The sequence below is a fragment of the Podarcis pityusensis genome (assembly GCF_964106645.2).
Source record: "Podarcis pityusensis genome assembly, chromosome: 7".
In the NCBI taxonomy this organism is placed as follows: domain Eukaryota; kingdom Metazoa; phylum Chordata; class Lepidosauria; order Squamata; family Lacertidae; genus Podarcis; species Podarcis pityusensis.
In genome coordinates, this window is record NC_138031.1 from 81124696 (window position 1) to 81143156 (window position 18461).

The following is an 18461-nucleotide window of genomic DNA, read 5'->3' on the forward strand; positions in this document are numbered from 1 at the left end:
GCCCCTGCCAAGGCCCCTTTCCATTATTATTTTTTAAAAATTTTAAAGGTTTGTGGGTTGTCATTGTTGCTTTTTGGGGGTTGTGTGGTTGGGGTTTTTTGTGTGTGCGCTTGCTTCTTGTCTTTTATTTGTTTTGGGAGATGGCTATTTTTGAGGGGGTGGCCTTCTGAGCACCAGCAGCTTTCTTCTGTGCAAACTCGGTACTCTGTTAGTGCCCATTAACAGTTTAAGATTATCAAATGTCCCACAGGCCCTAATGAGTTTGTGGCTCCCGTCCTAGGGGGTAGTTACAGACAATGAATTGTGCTGTGTGCTATGGATGGCAGCTGGAAGCATATAGGTATGTGTAGCCATCAATATGGTATAAGATTGTGTTTGTGTGCTTATGGAACTAGATTATGATGTCATCACTGATGCAATTCAGGTATCAGAGAGGCAACTGAGGTCAGGAACTAAGGAAAGACTGTTCTAATTCAGCAATAAGTATACCATGGGGCAACACTGAAGCAAGACCACTAACTTGAAGATGCAGACTACCTGCAACTGTGAAACAAAGCAATTAAGCTCAGTAGCTAGATGCTTAGTGTTTCTGATGGTTTATAGCCCAACTTTGCATGGAAAATGTGTGTTTGGGACTTCTACATATATCTGTGGTGGCCAGAATGGCGTTTCTGGACTGCAGTTCCTCCAGCAAGTCTGTGGTGTCTTGCAATAACTAGGAACAGTGGTAAAAGGCTGAGCACAGAACTGTACACTCCAGTCGTAAGACTGTTAATACCCAAGACAATAGGCCATTAAAGAACAAACAGAAGAAGATTGCTGGCTGAGGCTCCTGGCACGCATCAAACTATTTTTGTAGCATATTCAGCTGAACGGCTTTACATATGTAGTTGCATAATGATAGCACAATTAATTTTAATATTAACTTCTTCCGATTCAAGGCTGCAAGCTTAGACAAAGTGACAGAAATGCAGTCAACTGTTTTTGAGGCTGCAAGCACACCACATATATCTCTAAAGAACATTTGAAGCACATTCTTTCCCTCAAATAATTCTAGGTATTATAGCTTACTCCTCACAGCTACAAATTCCCAGCAACTCCTAGCAAACTACAGAGTCCAGAATTCGGGGGAGAGAGGGAGAGAGGGAGAGAGAGAGAGAGAGAGAGAGAGAGAGAGAGAAAAGTGCTTCAAAGAAATATTGTGTATGCAGCCTTATTCTCTTACAACAGAGGGCACAACATTCATTCACTACAATAGGAGAAGAGGTAATGCACTGGTGGGTTGATGTAAAGAAATTCACACAAACCAGTTCCCAGATACTAAAAGCCACAGGTGAAGCACCTTACCTTACCAATAATGGCATGTATGTTTACAAACACATTCAACCAGAAAGCAGTTGCAGCTGCACAGGATTAAACTTTACAATTAAGGACCTTGATATGAACTGCCTCGGCAACAAATATGTACTCGGTTCAACACAAGATTGCTTTAAAGAAACATCACACTAACAGTGCAATCCTAACCACATCTATTCCAGTCTAAGTCCGATTTAATTCAATGGGGCTTACTCTTAGATAAGTGAGGTCAGGACTGCAGCCTTATTCAGGTACGCAAGAAAGAATTTAGATTATGAGATACTGATCATTAACAAGAATTATCTGACTAAGCTTTCAGAACTGATTTGGGCTTCAGAATTATGTTACCTGAAACGAACAAGGTCAAGGAATCTGTTAACAAACTCCGTTCGTTTCAATATTTATGCCAGAGAACTACCCGAAGGATCAGTTTGCCTGACTGATTAAGTGGCATTAAAATGCTATCTCAGTCGAACAACAGACAAAACCAGCTATCAAAAGGATGAGGGCATGTAAGCTCTTGCAGGTTAAAAAAGGAACGCAAAACAATTCTACTTTCTCCATGCACACTGTCAAAACCACATCATATAATACAACAAAAAATAGAATTTGTATAGCATATATTCTGTAGAAAAGTAACATGGCATGCTGAAGTTATTTATAGCAGCAATAGAAAGTTGTGAAAAATAGGATTACGTCCAGTTGCTTGGAACCAGAAAAATAAATCAACCATCTTCACTCTGAAGCAGTGAGTATGTTCTTTAAGATATATGGGACCTGCAGAGAACCTTTAGAACTATCAGCAATATGCCTCAGCTGCTGTATCTAATACTGCGACACAAACCTTTGATTTTCACACTAGAAAACTAAGCCTTTCACCAAAAGTACAGCTTTTTTTCAGTGCAATGAACGAAATTCCCTAAATTCTGAGTACATTTCTTAACAACTTTTGTTTAAAACCACTTAAGTTGTCTAACCGCCTAAATCTTCCTAGACAGCTATGATGCAGTAAAAAAACAGCTTTTTACCAATAATTCCTGCTAATGGAAGAAATACTAGAGGTCCTTACTGAGTAAGATTTAATGTCAATGCTTTATTCTGTTAAAAGGTTTTGCACTAGCCCTAACTTTTTGTTGTAATCCTCCCCCCCCAAAAAAGTTTATATTTTTACTTTCTGTCCTTGCCAAGTATTCTTCTGACTGGAGAAATTATTGCTTGTAGGGCATGGGTTATATTCAGGGAAACTTCCTTCTTTATAATTTAAAGTCAGGCGAATGCTCCTACAAAACACTCCCACATTTAATATGTAAACAAGAAAAGATTTACACACATGTATACTAGACCTGCTCTCAGATTCTCAGCATATTATACACATCTATTAACCCTGATCACATTATGTTTTTAGACATGGAATAAACTTCCTGAGTGCAGATTTTAAATAGTATATTGCGAAGAAATTCAAAAACAAGAAGTCACCATGCCACTATTAAAACTGGCAGGGACATTAGATACACTTAGAGACTGCAAAATACTTAACAGTCTTTTATTTTAAAAGTGATCTGAGTGATTGCTTCTGCAGCAATAAATGGGTCTTCTTGGAGTAAAATATAAGATCTGGAAATCATTTAAGCATTTAAAACTGAAGGTATAGAAATTATGTTCACCCTTTTTTTTACCTTTAAAAAACCAGGCTCATAAAAACTGCACACTTAAACAAAATAGTCCTAAACAGAATCCTATGTTGCAACAGTTTGAGGAGCACATTGTGAAGGAGCAAGTCATGTAGACTTATCCAGCTTCCCTTGAACTAAGATGGGTTGCCTTTGCTACAGCTGACATAGGATAGTGCAGTTACGACTATGTGCTGAAGACCATTATGGCGTGCTTTTAGAATTTCCCGCAAGAAACTATTAGTATCCTACCCAATGCTTGAATGAGAATGAGTCAGGGGAGGCCCAGTCCACTGAACCTTTCGTGGTGGCTTCCTGAGCTACTGTTTTGCTAGAAACCAATGGGATGGATCACGAAGAGCACCCTTACCTTTCCCTTCTTACCTCATTCAAGCAAGCTTTTCTCCCCTTGGACAAGACTTTTGCACCACTCAACTGTACAGCAGGGGTCCTTCCAAAGCACAGCCATCCAATAATGGCTAAGAGCAAGGTTGACTGTGCAGGAAGGTGCCAACACCCCTTGGCTCTGTGCGCTTGATCCTCTATGATGCTACTATAGAAGAGGATGCATGTGTTCTTACATTGTCTGGGGGTATCTGGACGACCACTGTTGGAAACAGACGCTAGAGTAGATTAAATTTTCTTGAGCAGGGCTGTTCTTAAATGCTGAAACCATGGCCATAACCTAGATTGGATTTACTGAGACCATGCAGCAGAGGCAGGGGTAAGAAATGTTATTTGTGCTTTTGACACCGAAGGAAATTGGCCATATCCTGTTTCCTGCTTGGCAAAGCCCATCTTATGAGGGAGGAACCAAAGAATGAAACATTTTATTATGACCCTGCCCATAAAGTCAGGTTCTCAGAGAAGTCAGCAACGGTACCTTACAAAATAGGAAATATCTAACGTTGTACCTTTAATCTCATCCAAAAACAGAAATAGAATCAATTCAAATGATCAGAGGCCAATTGAGCTAACTTTGGTAGTATGCAAGGCCCTGGAATGGATATCAGAGAAAAGATTAATTAATGATGTGGCAGGAAATTACAAACAGACTGTACTGCAGCATGGGTTCATCACATGTAGAAGGTGCCAAGACTAATTGGATAACTTTGAAAATGGCAGCTGGCTCTCTGGGCAAAATAAATGCCAGATTAATCAGTTTAGGATTCAAATACTTCATGATAAAAATTATTACCTGCACTGAGAAGAGATATTCATCACTACTAGTACAAAGGGAAAACTGAAGAGAAGTAGGCAAAACACCAACGTACTTTGATCTTGTTTTACATGCACCAATAAATGCCAATTGAGTGTGCCTCTGAGAAGAAAATATATGGAGAGACTGAGTTCTTTACATCTGAGGCTGTTATGAGAGATGATCTGAGAACTGGGAAATAGAGACATATTGCATTGCACTGGCTGCCAATACATTGCTGAGCTAAGTTCAAGATATTACTGTTAGGTTTTAAATGACCTAGGACCAGGTTACCTGAAGAACCACTTTGTTCCTTATACACTGGCCAGATCACTGATCACCCAGAGAAACCCTCCTAATTGCTCCACAGTTATCACATAATTGTTTGGTTTCTATGCAAACTAAGGCTTTTAGCCAGGCATCCCCAACCTGCAGCCCTCCAGATGTTTTGGCCTACAACTCCCATGCTCCCTAGCTAACAGGACCAGTGGTCAGGGATGATGAGAATCGTAGTTCAAAACATCTGAAGGGCCGAAGGTTGGGGATGCCTGCTTTTAGCATAGTGGCACTCGTACTTTGAAACACTGCTTCTAATGAATTAAGAAAGAATTTTGACATTTTGTTGCCTGCTGAAAAGGTTTCTGTTTCAACAAGTATTTTCAGATAATTAATTTGATCCAGTCTTAATCATTTGTTCTGGATTTTGTAATGTTTTAATGCTTCTATTGAACACCACCACGGTCATTTTATGATTTGGCAGTAGAGAAACAAGTATATTTCTCTCTCAATTTACATGCATCTATGAACTCCTATGTCAATTTTGCACCTGGGAGTATGTATGGGAATCTAAGAAACTGCAATACCCATTTAACAGGAAACAACTGGGTGAAACTCAGACCCCCAAAACAGGCAACACATCTACACTCCAAGAACACACAAAATACTGTCAAAAAAGGGCAAGTGAGCCACCCTCCCCTACAAAAAAAACCAGGCAAAGTGTCTTCCAAACAAACAAAAGAAAAAGCAGCTGAAATGCAAAAGATAAAGTAGGCAAACCCACAAAAAAGGAAAGAAGAAGAAGAAGATAATAACGCCAACAACTGCCACAAAACGAACCAAAATGGAAGCAAGGCAACCCAACATGGGGCATTCTGGAAGAAAAGAAGTTAAGAGGATGGATGTGGATGAATGCCTGCACTTTCTTTTCCAGCCAGCTCAGCAGCACCCATGGTAAAAGAAACCAGGAAAACTCATTTTATAAGAACGGGGAGGGGCAGTAGGTCTTGGCCAAGGGGCATATCTGAGGGCACCATGGTGCTTAGAGGCACCCCATTACAGATCTAAGGAGTATGTTAAAGAAAACACTACCTGATTTTTTTTTTGGGGGGGGGGCTAATGAACTGGTTTAGTTGGCTATTAGAGGGAACAAGTGGAACTTGCAACAAAGTGCTGCAATGTATTGCTGCCATCCGTCTGTCTCAGAGACAATGGAGTGCTCCTCTGCAGGTGAAGTCAAACCGCTGCGTTAGGAGCACTTAAGCGACCTACTTGGGGCACAAGCCTAGACAGTGTGTATGGAGGTCCTGGACAAACCACCCCAGAAGGAGCACCACCTTTGTTCCTCACCCTGCACTCGGCTCTCACCTCTGGCTCCTGGAAGCTGTTAGCATGCGACAGCGGCCACACCAGGTTTGACTGGCCAGCTAAACCAGGTGAGGGCAGCTGAAAGATCTCAAACCCTCATTGAGGTCCAGGTGGGAGGTTAGAATACATTGCATGTTACACTGCAGAGGTATATGGGGAGGAGTAGTGCCTCTGCAATGTAACATGCAATGTATTCTCACCTCCCACCTGTTAAGGGATGCAGGCAGCCACAACCTCTTCTTGCAGGCAGCCCTTTCCCAGTTTTTAATTTTCATTTTATTTATTTAGAAAATTTATGAAGTGCATGTTCAGCCAAAGTGTGAATCCTGAGTGCTGTACATAAAAATCAAGTTATCAATACAAAAGGCAAAATATAACAAAATCTGAGACATAGTATCTGCTTATAGGGCTTATGGTGAGTGGAGGGTTGCCCCATACTCTGCTGTTTCAAAATTTTGCTTTGTTTGTTGTTATTTCTTGATACTTTCCGGTCCCCCTAATACTTTCCTTTTGTTTCTCAGCGTCCCTCTGTTGGCTCCATTTTGTCAGCACTCAGCAGCCGAACACACTATTTGAGGGAGCGACTATTGTGATAGGAAAATCTCTTTTTTAGAAATCATAACCCACATAAATGACTTAACAAATACTCTACCAAGCACAAGTTTTAGGATCTATTATATTCAGTATTTTTCAGAAATATGGAGGATTAGTGGCTGAAATTTTACAATAGGGGTGAGCGGATTTCAGTAATGTGTGATTTGTTTTTTCCCCTGCACTAGACTCCACACTGTCCACTAATGCATTCTAAATTTACAAATCAAGGCAGCATGCTCGGGATCTCTTATTAGCTAAGGCGTAATGAATCATGTTCGATGAGAAGGAGTAGAGTCTTGCTTAAGCACACAGGATGACCCTAGATCTAGCTATCTAGCATTCTTTGCAAGAATTCCAGAAACCAACAGGTACCAGTTAGTGCACCAGAAGGTTGTGAGCATTGCCAACTGTTATGTGTATAAGGTGCAGCAATGAAGCTAAGATGGAAACTTCCAAGTACACTCCACCTAAAATTAAGGAGGTCAACTATTCCACTATAATGTATAGGTTTTAGGAATACTTAACTGTTGCTGGATAATGCCCCATAAGCGATACCAACGTGCATTTGGAAGCTGGTAATGATTACTTTTCCTGTCTGCTGAGGATTCATCAGCTGGAAACCACAGATGAGAAACATGGTACTTGGGTCTTGGTCACAAGATGACTATGAACCAAAGTGATTCAGCCATGGGAACACAAATAGATCTTTTAAGATGAATAAGATTTGGCAAATGTAGTACTGTACAGAAATCTGAGATAGCCATCCATCTGATACATTCTTATTACACCAACACAAAGAAGGTTCATATCCAGACTAGTTGCCTCTTAACCTGAGTCCAATCTACAGTAACTTTCTCTATGCCTTGGCCACTAGCTTCCATCAACGAACCTGTGTCCAGCTCCACCTCAACCTCTCTCTTCTATACCCTCGCCAAGCCATGGTAGGATTTGGCTGGTGGTAGCTATTAGGTAAGGAGAGACCGTGTTTGAATTTGATCAAACTTTGACTTAATAAGCAAATGTGTGCACAACCTTTGTGCACTTTGAATGAGTGTGGGATAAGTCAACCATAGCTTATATTGAACTGGGAAACTGGTTAATAGCTTCCAAGGAAGTCAGAATGTAAAAACATGGTTTAAAGTTGTCTTCTAGACCCTGGATTCTCCACTCATGGTTTGCTTGAGAGGAACAAACCATGAACGCTAGTTTGTATGTAATGCTAAGCCAGCTTCCCAGCTCTCAAAACTGAACAGCCAAGTGGGCTTGACTGAGCAGCATGCACCAGTACACTACTTGTTTCAGACTATGGCAGCTGCAAGAAAACTGGCCCCACGTTTGTTTGTTTGTTTGTGTGCGCGCACATATACAAAACATACATTCCCAGATATTATAAACACTTTGCAGAGTGGTACATTAATGTGCTTTAATATCAATGATGCACTTCTCCATTTTCTCCTGAGACAGACAGATGCCAACCAAAACCTATTAACCAATTAGTATGCATAACAGTTTAGAAACCACATGAAGTTGCAATGGGAAACCTGGTTTAAACCATGCTTCTTCTTAGTGATTTATATCAATACATCTTGCCTCTATAGATATTCTGAGAATTCCTGTTCTACAATCAGGAAATCAATTCAGTTGAAGCCAGGATGGTTTTAAAAACATTATACACAGTAAACAATTAATTAGTTTGCAAAATGCATCTTTCTTAAACATTGGTTAGGCAACTGGGAAAGGGGCAGAAGATGGGATCCTGATTTCCACTTGCCCCCCCCTCCGTTACTGTGGTCTCATCATTGCATGAAATTTGGGAGAGTGCCCCTAACCCTCAAGAGCAGCTTTTCAGGGGGCTCAGAAGGCTATAGTAGGGGTGCAGACGGGAGAAGGCACTGCTATATGAGTAGAGTTCTGCTTACACTTCTCTAGAGTGGATTATGGTGTAACACAGAAAATATAGTGGTTCTATAAGAACATAAGAACAGCCTGTTGGTTTCATGGTGGCCAACCGGATGCCTATTGGAAACCAAAACTGGGGCATTCACAGAGGTCCGTAAGTTTTTACCTGGCTTATTAGCCAGATGTTTTTGTTGCTGCTTGCACCCATGGCCCAGCCCTCCAGCACATGTGGGGGGTGGGGGGAGGCTTCACTCATTTATGTTGTGACTTAGTCTGCTAATTGCCATCCTCTTCTTGCCCTAGTCCAGGAGTGACAAAGCTCTGGCCTTCCAGATGTTGCGAACTACAATTCCCCCTATCCCTGACCATGCAAGCTGGCTGGAGCTGATGGGAGCCTGAGCCCAGCAATATATGGAGGGACACAGGTTAGTCACCTCTTTCCTAGCCCACATGAGAAGTTGTCAGAGCAACTGCCAGAGCGTTCCTACTGGCGACAAACCTTTTAATTTCATGTGTAATTCTTGTTGCCTTCCAGCAGAATTAGAAAAGGGCACACAGAAAGATAAGATTTTGTATCATTCAAGCAAGTTGTTTTTTTTTTTTAAAAAAACCAAATCAATGGAAAAAAGCACTAATGAAAGAAGTATAGCCAAGAATCAAGGAAAATGTGAATAGAGGGCTATTGCTCAAGTTTTCTCCATCCGACAATAAACTAAGGAATACTTAAGGAAATTTAAAGCGGGTTAAGATGGGGGGAAGTTGCATTTTCATGCAATACAATGTTAGCGTACAAAATTCACTGCCACAAGAGATCAAAAAATAGTCTAAATAGTGCTTTCCAGGTGTCATTCATGGTTATTTCCAAAAAAAGTGGTTGCGCTGTCTGTCTCTGTGTGGGTGTTCAAAACATAGTTAGACATGATTATGAAAGATGCCTGATGCAACATACTACCAAAGTTTAAAAGTGCATCCTCTGGTCAGAGGAAGGCAAATGCCAGAAGCTACGAATGAAGTGATACTGGACAATTCTTTCCTCTCCATGTTCACTTCTGCACTACCATTTTTCATCATTCAGCTGGAAGTGTGGGAAACAGTGCCTAAGAAAAAGTACCAGGTTGCAGGAAAGTTTGCATAGTATAACTGTATGGACTTCGCTGTTCTTTCTGCGAGTGGAGTATGGGTCAAAACAGCAGTCACAACTGGCTTGCAGAAAGTAGGAATCAGTGTGCATAGCACAAACATTGATTAGAAGAGGGGTGAGGAACCCCATGCCAACAAGTCCTAGCAGCTGAGAGGACTGCCAAAATATTGGTCCCATGAGGTGAGAAAAAAGTAAGTTTGGGTGCTATCCTTATGGGGCAAATCTTTTCAGCACTGGTATGCTACTATTGTTCTGGCACAGTAGAATACCATAACTTCTCCTGTGCTCATTTTGGACATTCTATGAACATCTAGTGCTAGGTATTATGGACAGAAGACTAGAATCTAAATGAGGCCAATTTGTTCCAATGTAACAAAAACTTTTAAGATCAGATAGGACTATGATTTATGGTGGCTAGATATCATATTTCATTTTAAAGCCGTATATGGCCCAGGGAAGATTCTGATATGGGCACCTCAATAAAGCGAGGAGAATTTATCAAACCTCATGTCTCTGTTCTTGGACAGTGCAGGAAAATTAAGGGCACTAAAGTGAGGCAGGGGCTGGACACTAATACAGTCCCTATTACAAACAACAACAACAACAACAACAACAACAACAACAACAACACTATTTATACCCTGCCCATCTGGCTGGGTTTCCCCAGCCATTCTGGGTGGCTCCCAACAGAGGTCTAAAAACAGAATAAAACTTCAAACATTAAAAACTTCTGTGAACAGGGCTGCCTTCAGATGTCTTCTAAAAGTAAGATAGTTGTTTATTTCCTTGACACAAATGAGAAGACATGAGATGGTCTTTCTCATCATACAAACAAGGAATAGGAGGTGTGAAGAACACCAGAGCCTCTCTTGAGTCCCAACTCCAGGACTGCTTTTGGACTACTTTGCAATTCTAAGCATGCTTACAAATCAGCTGTGCTGAGAATGAGCCTTATTTCTGAGAACCTTGGTTAGGAGTAGGCTTTAGCAGGCTTCAGCAATTCCCACTTGCCACATTCACTATGACAAAGCATGGTGCTGTCCTGTGGAGACTGTGAGCAGCCAGTCTTCCTCCCAAGGCATGAAGCTGTGGGCAAGGTGGGCGACTGTCTTAGTAACCGCATGACAATCCCTGCCCCACCTCTTCAGCTCCAAAGGTTAGAGGGAGTCTGGGGCTTATTTGGCACCGGCAGCCACATTGACCAAGATGCCTGCACTGCCTAGCCGCATAGGCAAACTTCCCACCATCTGTCTTTCCCACTCCAGACCAATTAAGGCAGACAAGGAAGGGTTGGATGCCACTGGAAGAAAGCACTCTGGGTACCTTCAACAAGTAGCCACAACCTAAGGCACTTCCTACCAGCTCTTCCTTGGGAAAAGGCCATGGGAGGCCATGGGAAGCACTTGCCTATAGAGGGGGCAGAGGTGTACCTGGGGGTTGGCGAAACCGGTCCCGATGGGACCCAGGCCCAGGGGGGCTGCAGAAATCACCTGCCACGCTATGGAGCGTACAGTGTGCAGTACAGTGGTACCTCGGGTTACATATGCTTCAGGTTACATATGCTTCAGGTTATAGACTCCACTAACCCAGAAATAGTACCTCAGGTTAAGAACTTTGCTTCAGGATGAGAACAGAAGTCGTGCAGCGGCGGAATGCCAGCAGCGGGAGGCCCCATTAGCTAAAGTAGTGGTTCAGGTTAAGAACAATTTCAGGTTAAGAAGGGACCTCCAGAATGAATTAAGTACGTAATCAGAGGTACCACTGTATATGTTTGTGGTGATGTGCCGCTGCTGTCATGGCGTCATCGAACACAGAAGCTTCCCATCTTTCTCACACAAAGGCGTGCAAATTTTTTTATCACCCTTCCTCCTCGCCTCGCCACCCACTCTGGACACTTGGAGTAGTTGTAAAACGTAGTAATTTCTAATACGGCTGTTGTGGTAAAGTGACACCCCCCCATATGTGTGTGCCAATACAGCTCCTTGCCAAGGGTGCAAGGAGCACTACATACAGCGGCGGACCTTGGCGCCTCAAATATCAGTGATGCCCCGTGCCATACCATAATCCGACGCGCGCCCCTTGTGTTGGACTTCATAGTTGTGGCAACTGCTGTGGCGCCTCACAAGCTCTGCTGTCCAGTGCGACTGATCCACCCTTGATCCCTAGATCCACCCTTGCTAGGTATGCCTGAGAGAGTCGAGGGTGCCAGTTTACTGCAATCTTTTGGCTCTGCCTGGGAGGCCAAGCCAAAAAAATAAAAATTAAAAAAAATCAGGCCTCAGGGCTTTAGGCACCTGTTGTACTGAGACGCATCAGGAAGAGGCTGAAAGAAAGCGGAGAGGTGAAGGAAAGGCCTCCTCAGAGGCGCAGCCTGATGATGGAGAAGAGGAGGAGGAGGAGGACTTCAAGACCATTTGCGTTAGCGGTTAGGAGACTAGAATTGGTGCGATTTGGTTATTTGGTTGCAGCGTCGCGCGCAAGAGCGCGAGCCCCTCATTCCTTCCCCTCCGCCGGGCGCGCAACTCGGCGTCTCCACGCGTTGTGCAATACAACCCCCCTCGTCGCGTGCGTCTCGCGCACAGACGAGCGGGTCTTGTCTCGCGGGCGCGCGCGGGAGCAGATATACACACATACATGCTTTATTTGGGGGGGGGGTGGAGAGGAAAAGCAGCTCGCGCGCGCGCGCGCACTCCCCTATCTATGTCTACGGGCGGCGGTTTCCTTCGCCCCTTTCGCCTCCAGACAGAAGACATGCCCCGCTTAGCGCGCGCGCGCGCACACCCACCTTGGCTTTCTGCAGGGCGCTGAAGCGCAGGTGGTGCGCGAAGGGGCTCCGCACCGGCGGAGGGGCCGGCCCGGGCGGCTGCTGTGGCTGCTTCTCCTCCCCGCCGCCGCCTCCTCCTCCGTTGCCTCCGCCCGGGGCGCAGCATCCCCGGCCCTTCAGCCTCATGGTGAGGGATGCGAATGGAGGAAAAGCCGAGCGAGAAAATGGGCGCGCTGGGTCAGAAGAGGGAGGGAGGGAGGGGATAACGGAGAGATGAGGAGGAAGGAAGGGATGAGGTGAAGCTGAGGGAAATCCCTCTCCTCTGAAACAAGGAGCCGGGAGCGAGAGGTAGGCAATTTCGGCGCTGCGGTTAATCAACTAGGCCGAGCCGGGCCGGGGCTGGCGAGGGTGTCGGAGCAGCGCTCGGCCGCTTGGTCTCCCTGAGCCGGCAGGGAGGGAAGGAGGCGGATGCGCGGCTGTGTCAGACGCTGCTGTTGCCGCTGCCGCGCCGAGCTCCCGGCTTCAGCCCCGCCCTCCGGAGCGCGCATGCGTCCTGGGCGCAGTGATGGGGGCGGAGGGCGGGAAGCCCCCGGCGCCGCCGCTTGGAGACTCTGAGGGGCGAGTGGGCGCGGGAAGGCAAGGCCTCGGCGGGGCCCAGTGGGGCGACCTCTGGGCGCTCGGTTTCCCTCTCCCCCAGGAAGGCCACCTGCTTGGAAGACTGTAACCCCAACAAACTTGGCATTTATGACCTTTGTTAGGATTGCGAGCAGGAGTCAGTGAACTTGTGAACCTTGCAGAGCGATGCTTCACCCACTCTCTCTTTCTCGGTGTCGATTTCGCCCAGACCTTGGCTTCTCCGTGCAAAGGGATGGGACTCAGTGGAATTAGAATGAAAATGGTGGTCAAAACAGCAACTGGTGGCCAAAACAGAAAATAGGCCCTGCAATTTGCTCACAATCCAGAGCTAGGTACCCACAAGTAAATTAGGTAAAGGTAAAGAGACTCTTGAGAGTCCCATGGACTGCAAGAAGATCCAACCTATCCATTCTGAAGGAAATCAGCCCTGAGTGCTCACTGGAAGGATAGATCCTGAAGCTGAGGCTCCAATACTTTGGCCACCTCATAAGAAGAGAAGACTCCCTGGAAAAGACCCTGATGTTAGGAAAGATGGAGGGCACAAGGAGAAGGGGACGACGGAGGATGAGATGGTTGGACAGTGTTCTTGAAGCTACCAGCATGAGCTTGACCAAACTGCGGGAGGCAGTGGAAGACAGGAGTGCCTGGCGTGCGCTGGTCCATGGGGTCACGAAGAGTCGGACACGACTAAGCAACAACAACAACAAAGGGACAACTCTGGGGTTGCGGCGCTCATCTCGCTTTACTGGCCGAGGGAGCCGGCGTACAGCTTCCAGGTCATGTGGCCAGCAGGACCAAGCTGCTTCTGGCAAACCAGAGCAGCACACGGAAACGCCGTTTACCTTCCTGCTGGAGCGGTACCTATTTATCTACTTGCACTTTGACTTGCTTTCGAACTGCTAGGTTGGCAGGAGCTGGGACCGAGCAACGGGAGCTCACCCCGTCGCAGGGATTCGAACCGTTGACCTTCTGTTTGGCAAGTCCTAGGCTCTGTGGTTTAACCCACAGTGTAAATTTGTTGTTGTTGTTTAGTCGTTTAGTCATGTCCGACTCTTCATGACCCCATGGACCAGAGCACGCCAGGCACTGCTGTCTTCCACTGCCTCCTGCAGTTTGGTCAAACTCATGCTGGTAGCTTCGAGAACACTGTCCAACCATCTTGTCCTCTGTCGTCCCCTTCTCCTTGTGCCCTCCATCTTTCCCAACATCAGGGTCTTTTCCAGGGAGTCTTCTCTTCTCATGAGGTGGCCAAAGTATTGGAGCCTCAGCTTCAGGATCTGTCCTTCTAGTGAGCACTCAGGGCTGATTTCCTTAAGAATGGATAGGTAAATTAGGTTATATTTAAATTGGGATTACTCCTGCAAAAGTGTGCACCAAAAGAGGTGGCTGTTGCTCCCAATTCATATTGGAGATATGAGTGCCAACCCCAGGAGGGTGGTGGTTGATACTTTGGATTGCTTAATCTAGAGTTGGGAAGAGGTTTGAATTATCAATGCCTTGCCTCAGTAATGGACTGAATGAAAGTCAACAAACTGAAGCTCAATTAAGACAGGCGCTGTTAGCGGGCAGTTCCCTCGACTGGATGCCTGGGAGACAGACAGTCGTGTATCCACAGCAGTGACCAGAGGAGGAATGACCGCTGTAACCATAAAACTGGATGCTTTCACCTGCCCCAGCTGCAACAAAACATGTCTCTCCCATATCAGTCTCAACAACCACAGAAGGCACTGTAATGGTTTGACTTTACCCCCAATGGCGCACTCTTCCATTGTCTCCTGAGACAGGTGGATGCCAGCAGTCAATATTCTATATTTATTTATACCATGCCTTGTTCTCTGGTAGCGTACATATAAAATGTAACTCTTCCCCAGTTTAGGGTACGGTTGCTGTATGTCCAGATTTTCCTGGACATACTCAAAATAGTGCAGTCGGCAGCAGTGTCTGGGCAGAAATCAGTCAAATATCCGGGAAAATCCAGGGGTATGACAGCCCATGTAGGCAGTGCCATTTTTATTGTTTTCCCATAAAACTAGCTGGAAAATTGTGGGGTTTTTTGGTTTGTTCCTTTTTTGAGTTTTTGCCCCAAAGCTTTTCTGTCCAGATTTTCACTGTTTGAAATACGGCAAGCCTAGTTTAGGGTGAATTGACACATGCGTGGGAATGACATGCAAGTTCCTGAGAGGAATTCAACCTGGAGTGGGGACAGTTTTTCCCTGGTAGAGGGATGTTTTTGTGGGGCAGCACTCAATCTAGCCCTTGCAAGTTTGAGATATTATAGTTCCTCTCAGCACCATGTGATTTCTGTCCATGTGTAGATTACATCTAAAATGTAACCTTAGGTTTAGCCACCCATATATAGTTTGTGCTAGCCTATCTAACATGTTTAAAGACACCGTAGCTTGAAATATTATACTGTAATTTAAAACAAAGATCCTATTAACTGGATATGTTAAAACTTAACTGGTAGTCAGGCAGTAGCTCTGATATCACCGTGCAGGGCCAGATCATTAGGCTTTCCCCATATCTAATTATTAAGGCCCTTACACAAACAGAAAACTGCATTCAGATCTTAATTATGATTCAAGAACAGGTGATGGGAACATATGGCACTTGAACCTTGAGAAGCAGAAACTGCGCACTTCTGGATGTGAGCACCCTACTCCAGAAGCAAAGTACCACTTACCATAGAGAACAGGGAGTGCTAGAAATCAAAGACAAATCTCCTCCCCTGTGTGTGTACTAGAAACATTTCCTTGTACCCAAACCTACATCAAAGGGAGATTTTTGAGCATGGTGTAGATAGGAATAGCAAAAAACTGCCTATTGAAAATGATAGTTATTATCAATATTTTTTAAAAAAAAAATATTAACAATTTCAACAACAAATTATCAAAACAAATCATCTTCATTATTTCCCCCTCCCCCCTGAGACTTCCCTCAGCTCCTGTCTCTGATTTTTCAACTCATTTTATTCTTTGCATATTGTAAAATTGTATACATCCTATCTGTCTACTGTATTAACCCTCAATAAATTTGTGTATGTTTATTCAAAACCTGCCAAGGAGTCCAGTTCATTTTGTTGTCTTTTTAAATAATTTGTAAAAAGTTCCCATTCTTTAAAGTCACAGTTGTCCTTATCTCACAGTTTACATGTCAGTTTCGCCAGTTCTGCATAGTTCATCAATTTCTCTTGCCATTGTTCTTTTGTCGGGGTTTCCTCATTCTTCCATTCTTGTGCTATCAAGACTCTTGCTGCTGTTGTAACAGATAGTTATTATCAATATTGTATCATGTTTTGTATTAGTTGTACACTACATTGGAGCCCTATCGGGCAGGAAAGCAATCCATATATTTTAGAAGTACAAAGAAACACAGGGGTTGCAAATGACTACTTCACTCTTCTCCTGCTTTCTGCTAAAGATTATTTGAAGAGCTGCTGCAGTTGGAAAATCTCACAGGTTATAGAAAATGGAAAGAATGTACAAAGGCTTCCATATTACCCTTAGATCTTGCTTTTCCCATTGCTGTTAGGCACACATTCTGACATTCACGGTCTAATCTTAGGCATGTCTGCATTTCCCCAATTTTATCCTCAACACAATGTTTTGAGTTGCTTTGGCCGAGATATTGTGAATGTGCCTGGGCCTGACAACTATTTCTGTGTGTATTTCAATCCAACCTTCCCAGCCCAGCCCTGTACCTTAATGCAGGGGTTAGGGACAATGGACACATCTGGAATACTGAGAAGGTTTTGTGGGCACCAGTCACAAATACAGCTGCCATGAAGGTGTGGCATAACACAAAATGATTGCCACATCTATTAACCACAGAAAAAAAAGACAGGTCCTCAAGATGGTGTGGGCATGTTCGCCATCAATGAGAAAGAAGACATCTATATCACCTGCCGTGATGTTCCCTGACAGAGCTCTTTGCACCTCTCCTGAGCAAGAGGGTAAGGGTAAAGGGACCCCTGACCATTAGGTCCAGTCATGGCTGACTCGGGTTGCGGCACTCATCTCGCTTTATTAGCTGAGGGAGCCGGCGTACAGCTTCCGGGTCATGTGGCCACCATGACTAAGCCGCTTCTGACGAACTAGAGCAGCACACAGAAACGCTGTTTACCTTCCCGCCAGAGCGGTACCTATTTATCTACTTACACTTTGACGTGCTTTCGAACTGCTAGGTTGGCAGGAGCAGGGACCGAGCAACGGGAGCTCACCCCGTCGCGGGGATTCGAACCACCGACCTTCTGATCGGCAAGTCCTAGGCTCTGTGGTTTAACCCACAGCCCCACCCGCGTCCCAGGGGAAGAGGGTAGGTGGGTGGAAAAAAGAGTCAATTGAAGCCAAGTTGTGTAGCACATGCTAGTGGCTGGAGGGGAATGCAACCCTCCATATTTACAAAATCCATCTTCAGATGTAGAAGCCATCTTCCTCTGGATGTAGATTCCATTCTGAATGTCTGGATTCAGTATTCCCCAAAGCATATAAAAAGCAAAAGGTAGTTAGTGTTGGCATCAGGAGGGAAATCCCCTCCGAACTCCACAGTTGGCTTTATTGGAACCAATCAAAATGCCACGAAAAGTAGCTGACTTGTTACTTCTATAGAATAGGAGAAAACCAACCAAGCAGGAAACAGGTCTTAAAACAATGTGGTACTAAAAATATTTGCCTGAGTTTAGTATCTAAAATTACTTTGTTACACTTTCTGAGTTTGTACGGTTTTGTTGTTATTTTGCTGCCTGATAAGGAAAACTATGTTACCTTGTATGTTTCCATGTTGGTGCTGGTGGCCAGGGCATTGAGAGCTACATTTATGGCTCAACTCTGGGCGCCCCAATTCTTTTTGTTATGGCTTATTGCCAAATAATAGTATTACTATCACTGTGATACTAACAACCTACAAATGTACCTCCCAGTGATTCTGCTTATGTACATAAGGCACCCAAATGAATGTGTGAATTAGAATACTTTTGCTGTTGCTTCCCACTCACGAGAGCAAAGACAGCCACAGTAATTGTCTTATTTTCACTGAAAATTCTGTTTTCTGTTGATTTTACCATTGTCCATGATATTTCCATGACTGGAATAGAAACTGGTTCCACGCATTCTTAAAATAGCACTATAAAATTGACAATGTGATAATGCTCGCAACTTATGAATGGATTGCTTACAGACGTAGACTTTGTTCAGATAAATGTAACAATATTTGGAATGGGTTTATACAAAATGTAGTAGGCTATTAATATTTACATATGTATAAGGTTAAATCAAACTTTAAAAAGAATGTATGGGTTAGGGCATTTATCGTATTGTGTGTGTGTGTGTTCTCTATACATTTTTGTGCCTTTTGTATTTTTCTTCCTTTTTTTCTTTGTCTCACTTTTTTCTTTATAATTGTAAACGTTTCAATAAAATATTACTACCAAAAATAAAATATATATTAAGGAATGGCTGTTACTGCCTCCTCCTCTCAAACATAGTGATGTTACTTAAAACGCATGCTTTCCTCTAAAATTGCAGCGGGCCTTTACTGACAATTTCAGCGAAGTCAATGCTG

The 18461-nt window shown here is 44.1% G+C and overlaps 1 protein-coding gene and 1 long non-coding RNA gene across 2 annotated transcripts in view; one reads left to right on the plus strand and one right to left on the minus strand.

The window, feature by feature from the left end:
- The window catches only part of LPCAT1 (lysophosphatidylcholine acyltransferase 1), a 58962-nt gene extending 46185 nt beyond the window's left edge, over window positions 1-12777 (minus strand). Inside the window, exon 1 of the mRNA XM_081014869.1 lies at window positions 12288-12777. Within this exon, the coding sequence (XP_080870995.1) occupies window positions 12288-12452 (165 nt within the window). The 5' untranslated portion in view covers window positions 12453-12777. The remainder of the gene's footprint in view (window positions 1-12287) is intronic.
- LOC308482189 lies at window positions 12531-15594 on the plus strand. The gene is made up of 2 exons (XR_013989130.1): window positions 12531-12614; window positions 14451-15594. It is a non-coding gene; the product is annotated as an uncharacterized lncRNA (long non-coding RNA).
- Window positions 15595-18461: the final 2867 nt, after the last annotated feature.